This window comes from Echinops telfairi, unplaced genomic scaffold, assembly GCF_000313985.2.
Source record: "Echinops telfairi isolate 266 unplaced genomic scaffold, ASM31398v2 ScPeMD7_7424;HRSCAF=8462, whole genome shotgun sequence".
In the NCBI taxonomy this organism is placed as follows: domain Eukaryota; kingdom Metazoa; phylum Chordata; class Mammalia; order Afrosoricida; family Tenrecidae; genus Echinops; species Echinops telfairi.
Genome location: NW_022111324.1, coordinates 21,744,735 through 21,752,724, shown reverse-complemented (window position 1 = coordinate 21,752,724; position 7,990 = coordinate 21,744,735). Strand labels below are relative to the sequence as shown.

The window sequence follows — 7,990 nt, the reverse complement described above, 5'->3', positions numbered from 1 at the left end:
TTGGGGTAAATAGAGAGCTAGTAACAGCTAGAAGTACGAGAATGAAAAAAATGATCCAAAATTGATTCCACAACTCTTTAAAATATTTAATTCATTTAATTAATTGTATCATGGACAAAGTACATGTCAGTAAAACAGTTAAAATATACATAATATATAGTATAAAGGCATAGCACTTTGGGACTATATTTGTAACCTAATGTGAGTGAGCCTGGGGAGAAAAAAAGAACTAATGTACTTGAATAGAATAAACAGTTCAATCTGGCACTAAAATCTCAAAATTCATATTTGAAACACAGATATGGCTTCTCAATTTTGTTAAATGAAAAATATGTCAGTTTCAAAAAGAATTTCTGAGCAAAATCTTTGAAGTTCAGATAGCATTTTATCTGGCATCAATATCTAGAAGGTGTAAAACCCTACCCCATCGGGTCGCTGTGGGTCAGAACTGACCTGATGGCAGTGAATTTGAGGGTTTGTTGTTTGTTTAGGGTTTTGATAGGAATGGTGTCAAGTCTCTAGATCAATTTGTGGTATGACATCACCTTAATAAAATCGAGTCCTTCGATCCATGTACCTAGGGTACCTTTCCACTGACAGTGAAACAAACCTGCGAGAGCCAAAACACAACAAGGCTGCTTTGTTTTTCCATCTTTAACAGGTATCACTCATTTTACCAGAAAAAATATTTTTAATTTTCCTTCTCTGACAGGTCTCTGTCCAATACTCATAGGTTTTACTGTTAGTTTGGTCTTCTTTATTTTTTTAAACAATGTTATGTACTTTTTAGGGTACGTGTTGTGCTTCTTTTGTCAATTTACTCCTTAGTGTTTGCTTTTGGTGTTTCATCTAAGAGGAATCTGCCATTGGTATCATAAAACTTTACCCATTTCTTTAATTCTTTCTTTGACAGTATTATAAATGGGGATGTTTTCTAATTTCATTTTCAGGTCATTTTTTGCTGTTATTGTTATTGGTTACTGTTGAGTTCATTGTGACTCACAGTGACCCTGTGTGTGTCAATTAGATCTGCTCTATAGGGTTTTCAAGTCTGTAGCCTTGGTGAAGTTGATTGCCAGGCTTCTCTTCCGGGGTGCCTCTGGGTGGGTTTGCATTGCCAACCATTTGGCTTGCAGACAAGCAACTAAGCTTTTAAAGTCATCCAGGGATGGTTGGTTTCGGTGGTGATATTGTTGCCATCGCACCAGTTCCAGCTCATGGCTACGCTGTGCCCAACAGCACGAAACTCAGCTTGGGCCTGCTCCATCCTCGCAATTGAGGTCACATGCCAGCCCATTGTTGAGCTACCATGTCAATCCATCTCATCGAGCGTCTTCCTCTTTTCGCTGCCCTTCTGATTTACCCAATATCATACCCTTTCCTCGGACTGGTCTCTCCTGATAACACGTCCAACGTATGTGAGACTAAGTCTCACCTTCCTTGCTTCTAGGGAGCATTCTAAAATGACTGTACTTCTTCCAAGACAGAATTGTTTGTACTTTTTGCAGTCCTGTGGCTCTTGCAATATTCTTCACCAGCACTACAGCTCAAATGCATCAAATCTTCTTTGGTCTTCCTTATTTATCGTCCAGTTTTAACATGCGTATGAGATAACTGAAAATACCGTGGCTTGTGTCAGGTGTCCCTTCGTCCTCAAAGTAGCATCCTTGCTCTTCAACATTGTAAAGAGGTCTTGTGCTACTGATTGGCCCAATGCAGTGTATCGTTTGATTTCTTGATTGCTGCTTCCATGAGCATTGATTTTTGGATCCTAGCAAGATGAAATCCTTGACAAATTCAATCTTTTCTCTGTTTATCAAGATGTTACTACCTATTGATCCAATTGTGAGGATTTTGGTTTTCTTTACATTGAGTTGTAATCCATATTGAAGACTGCAGGGATTAGCATCTGTAAAATGGAAAGACTTTTACTTAATAAAGTCTGAGGCATTCGGTTTTAAACATTTTTTTGAATTTGAATGTGTTAAAATTGATGTTTTATTATATTTAAGTTGCTGTGTTTTTGCTGACTTAACATTACTAAAAACTTTTAAAGAATTTTTTGATAAAATACAATAATATAGCCAGATTATGTAATTGTTTGAATATGAAATTTGATAATATATATAAAGTAGGTAGCACATGAAAACAATCCTTGTGTACTAGCTTGATTACTCTTTTTCTTAAGATAAAATTAATGTTAGTGATTATTTTATCAAGATAATCAGAAGTTTAGTGCTCATGGCTCAATAGTAAATCTCCACCTCATAATTTTTTGTATCTGTAGTTAAGGAAGGGTCATGTTTATTATCATGTCAGCTAGTACCTACATAGTGTGCAATTCCTGCTAGATACTGTTCTAATTGTTGTACGTCTGACTTTTAGGCCTTTAAAGTAACTGTATGAAAGGCTTTTATTGGTTAGTGTTAGGTGTCATCGGGTCTGTTCTTACTCGTCGTGGCTCTGTGTGCACCATAACAAAACACTGCGCAGATCTGCACCTCCCCCACAGTCATTGCATGTTTGAGCCCACGTCTGTAAACACTGTCAGTCTTATTGAGAATCTTCCTCTTTATTGCTGACCCTCTACCTTATCACATAGATCGGGTCCCTCTTGTCACATGTGTGTAAGTATATAAAACAAAGACTTCCCATTTTTACTTCAAAGCAGTATTCTGGCTATTCTTCTACCAAGACAGATTTGTACGTCCTTCTGGCAGCCCGTGGTATATTTAATATTCTTTGTCAACACAGTAATTCATAGGTACCAGTTTGTTAGTTTTCCTTATTCATTGTCCAACTTTCAAGTGTTTTAAGAGGCGATTGAAAAAAGTGAATGTTAGTCTTCAAGTCTTCTTTTCACGCTTCAAAGAGGTCTTTTTGCAGCCAGTTTACCTACTGCAATGCGTCATTTGGTTTCTTTTTGCTCCCCTGGGTGTTGATTATGGACTCAAGGAAAATGAAATCCTTGAAAACGTCAACTTTTCTATTTAGCCTGATGTTATTGATACAGATGAGATTTTATTTTTAACAGTGGACTGTACTTCATACTGAAGATTGTCATCTTTAATCTTCATCAATAAGTACTTGAAATGCTTTTCACTTTCAATAAGCAAGGTTGTGTCATCTGCATGTGACTGGTTGTTAACGAGCCTTCCTTAATTCTTGATGCCATGTTCTTCTGCTTCTCGGATTGTTTGCTCAGCATACTGATTGGATTGGTATGGGGAAAGGATGCAACCTGGATACACACCTTTCTTGGTTTAAAGCCATGTTCTATTGGCATGACTGTCCCTATGTGTTTATTTATATGTTCCACTTAAGTATAATGAAGTGTTTTGGAATTCCCATCCTGTACATTGTTATCTCTAATCTGTTATAATACAGTTGCACACTTTCTCTTTGTGGTATTAATGACATATCTGGCAGTAACATTTGCCACAGTGTGAGGCAAAAATAATACTAGCTATGATGGTTAAGGTTATGTGTCACCTTGGCTGGTCCATGATTCTCAGTGGTTTGGCACTTCAGTAGCCATGCAGTTTAACAGATATGTAATGATGTCATCCTCCATTTTTGCATGACAACCTATTGCTGAAACCTAACCATGTTGCTAAGTGAGGAATGATTGTATTGCTCTGTTTATCTTGGTAGATAAAAGAATTAAGGCATAAATGATTATTAAATTTCCTAAATTCTGGTACTAAACAAATTAAATAAACCAATAAAACACAGCTTTTAAAATGTACCACATGAAAGCAAGACTAACTTTTGGGATATATTAGCCAGAAAATCTTTGGAATAATTACTACATTTTCACACTAAAAAGAAAATTTCAGTCTCAAGGTTTTCCATCTTGACTCTGAAACTGACTAAAGTAGAATCTGAATAAAATGGTAAAAATTCAGACAACTTATCCCTTCCCCTTTGAGAGAAGGGGTGTTTCAGTGTCTCAAATAATAGAGTCTGAGGAATATAAAAATTGGCAAATTTTATCCTATTGGCTGCCAAATTGGAATATATTTCTCTAACTGCTGATGCAGCATAAAAATAAGTGAATGGATTTGGGGTAGAGAGACATGGAATAAGCTTCATAAGATTCTGTGAGAGACATTCCATTGGGGTAGATACCAAGAGGTTATACTAGCCAGACTTTACCCTCTCTGATGGATAAATAAATGTAGAGGGAAAAAATTTATTTTTGGCAATTTTATGCTGAATTCAATCTGATAATGGCAGAATTTTTTAGATAGCATAACTAACATCTCAAAGTCTGCTGGGGGAATTTCTAGTACTGGATTTACCGTACATTATTACTGTGTAATCTTCCCACCACTGGGATGACGTTTTCTGAGTCCATCTTAAAATGTTCCTGAGGCTTTGGAGAAATGGGTGAGGATGGAACCCTTAGTTGTTATTATGGAGTGCCGTGTGCCTATTCCAACGCATAGCGACCCCAGCTGCCAGCGATGAACAGCTGCGCGCTTCACTGTTACCTCACTTCACAAACAGATGTATAACCCACTGCCAGGGAGAAAATTTCAACTCATAGTGACCACACAGGACAGAATAGAACTGCCCCATGGGTTTCTGACACTGGAGAGGAAAGCCTCGTCTCTGTCCCATGGAGCAGCTAGTGGTTTTGAACCACGGACCTGGAGGTTAGCAGATAACTGCATAATTCACAAAGCCATCACCTGGGCTCCTTAAAACCCCCCATTATTCCTTAGCATAGTAATACAGTACTTTGTAATTGATTTAAATTCACATTGCTTTAAATCACGTGTCTTTTTCTAACCCCACTTCTTTCCCCACCACAGACATCAGTGAAGAAAGGAAAAGAAGCAAATACAGGGTTTGGAGGACCAGTTGTGAGTTCACTATATCATGAAGAAATCATCAGGTAATTTTTATCCTCATCATTGATGGTTTGTTGTTAGCTGCCATGAAGTTGATTCTTGACTCATGCGCGCACACGCTGAAACATTCCATTTGAAGCACTTTTGTGAAGCGCTTTTTTTTTTAATGGTTTAAACATCTTTATTTTTTTAATCGGGTTTTTTTATCGTTTTATTAGGGGCTCATACGACTCTTATCACAATCCATACATACATCAATTGTGTAAAGCACATTTGTACATTCATTGCCCTCATCATTCTCAAAACATTTGCTCTCCACTTAAGCCCCTGGCATCAGGTCCTCATTTTTTCCCCTCCCTCCCTCATGAACACTTGATAATTTATAAATTATTATTTTGTCATATCTTTCCCTGTCCAACGTCTCCCTTCACCCACTTTTCTATTGTCCGTCCCCTAGGGAGGAGGTCACATGTAGATCCTTGTGATCGGTTCCCTCTTTCCAACCCACCCTCCCTCTACGCTCCCAGTATCACCACTCACACCACTCACCACTCACACCACTGGTCCTGAAGGGATCATCCGCCCTGGATTCCCTGTGTTTCCAGTTCCTATCTGTACCAGTGTACATCCTCTGGTCTAGCCAGACTTGCAAGGTAGAGTTCAGATCATGATTGGAGGGTGGGGGGTGGGGGGTACGGTGCATTAAGGAACTAGAGGAAAGTTGTATTTTTCATCGTTCTACATCGCACTCTGACTGGCTCCTCTCCTCCCCGAAACCCTTCTGTAAGGGGATCTCCAGTGATCTACAAATGGTCTTCGGGTCTCCACTCAGCATTCCCCCCCTCATTCACTATGGTAAGATCCTTTTGTTCTGATGATGCCTTGTACCTGATCCCTCTGACACCTCGTGATCGCATAGGCTGGTGTGCTTCTTCCATGTGGGCTTTGGTGTGAAGCGCTTTTTTAAACATGAAACTGATTGGGCAGTATCTATCTTTAATAGAATAATAATTGGAAGAAAAGAGGTTTTTTAAGTATATAATCTTTAAAATCAGTAAGTATTTGAATCAGTTCCAGATAGTAACCTTTCTCCATAGAAGTAGTTGGCAGGGTAAAATTTTGTATCTTATCAAATAATCAAAAGCAATAGGTCCTTGTGTTTGTTAATAGTTTGAGGGTTTTTTTTCAAAGTACTATTTTTGCTTTTAAAGATTTTCATTATTTAGTCTAGCTACAAATTAAGGGTTTTTTTGTTATTTAAGAAAGTTTTGCACACTATTATATAACATTTCTTCAGTAGTCTATCTTTCATCACTGTAAATCTGAAAAGGATCTTAGGACACATTTTTCTCAGACTGTGACTCAGACAAGCAAAACTGAAAGCTATCTCTGGTTCTGTCACTTCTTCTTTTTATAATTTATTTACTTATTTATTTTTGCTGCTCTCACTTCTTTTGAGTTATTGGAACTTGCTCACACATTTATTAACATAAAATAAGTGTGCTCTAGTTTTCCGGTGGAAAACAGCTTACTAAAATTTATTAAAGGGAAATATATAGCTTCATAGAATTAAGAGGAAATTATACCAGAAAATTATGTTTGATTGTTGCAGAAAAAAGTTGGCTGGCATCTTTCACCATATAAAGAAGTAGTGATATGAACACGTTACATCTTAGGAGGAGCATTATTGCTATCACGCTATGAATCAGAACGTAAAATATTCCTAGTTTCCACAGTCCTAGCTCAGAATCATGACCACTTAATGCTAGGGAACTTGCCTTGAATATGTTTGCATTGAAAGCACATTGTTTTCAATGTAAATTAAACATTTATTTGGGACTTAGTAGGAGAAGGTATTGGACTGCTACCCTCAAGGTTGGCAGTTCAAACCTACCAGCCACTTCACAGGAGAAATAGGAGGCTGGCTGCTTCATAAAGATTTGTAGCATGAGAAAATGCTCAATATGTTTGTTATTAGTCAGAATTGACTTTGTGGTAGTGGTTTTGTTGATGGAGATTTGGGAGGAGTAAAACCAGAACTCCAAACCCACTGCTATCGAGTTGATTCCAGTTCATAAAAATGGACACCTTTAAGACTGCCGCTGACCTAGAGCGCACATGCTACCGTTTCCCTTCAGTAGACCTTGACGACGTTGAGAAGCCCATAGTAGTTTTGAGGAAACAGTGTTTGAAAAACATTTTCAGAGTTTAACTCTTCTTTCCCTTAACTCTCATCCATTGAGAAAATGTTTTGAGGTCCTTAATTTTAATATTCTATTCTTCTAAACCAAACTTAGCTGCTCCGAAGTTCATACTGACTTCTAGTTACCCTATAGGATAGTAGAACTGCTCTGTAGGTTTTCCAAGACTGTGTATCTGATCTGATGCTTGTCTTTTGTCTTTTCAAGCTTCTGGCCTTCTAGCATGCCTTGTAAACTTGACTGAAGGCTAGACATGGTGTATTGGGTACTAGGAATGGAAATAAATCGGATTTTAGTGTGAAGTTTTATGTTAATCTGGGTAGGAAATGGGTTGTGTTCAATGTTTACTCAAGCTCTGAAAGCAGCAACTTCTGTTTCATCTTACTCCCCTGGAGCCGCCATAGTTAACAGCTGAATGCTTACCCTACTGCCATCTCTGAGCCTTGACCCTACTAAAAACTGTCACTGCCATCCTGTCGATCCCAACTGTTTAGAGTCACTTTCCTAGGTGGCGGAGTAGTCATTGCTTCCCTGTTTTCCCATCGCCCTCTGTGTATACGTGAATAATAATAACATTTACCACATCATACCACATTGGATTGTAACTTGTAAAAAGAACTTATCCTCTCCACTATACTTTTAGTTGTTCCAGAGCAAGGATCATATTTTATACATCTCTGTATTCGCAATGGCTTCAGAAGTGCCCAGAAGCGATGAGGCATCCATGGCCGCTTCCCTCAGGGTGTGGTAGTGGAGTGACTGCTGGTTAGGTCGAGTCGAATAGGCTGCTTTCTTCAAAACACAGAGTGGCTGGGGTGGTTTTCCTGTGAGTTGCCAAACCTCACCTCTTTTTTTACACAAGTTTTAAAAATCACTATTTCCTTTTGCCAATTGAATCAATAAATTGTGAGCGCTTCTTGCCTCCCCCCC

At 38.3% G+C, this 7,990-nt stretch overlaps 1 protein-coding gene across 1 annotated transcript in view; it reads left to right on the top strand.

Annotated features, from left to right (window-relative positions):
* ACBD6 (acyl-CoA binding domain containing 6) overlaps positions 1 to 7,990 on the top strand; it is a 188,020-nt gene that overhangs the window by 59,500 nt on the left and 120,530 nt on the right. The window contains exon 4 of the mRNA XM_004706695.2: positions 4,821 to 4,903. Coding sequence (XP_004706752.1) covers positions 4,821 to 4,903 — 83 coding nt within the window. The remainder of the gene's footprint in view (positions 1 to 4,820; positions 4,904 to 7,990) is intronic.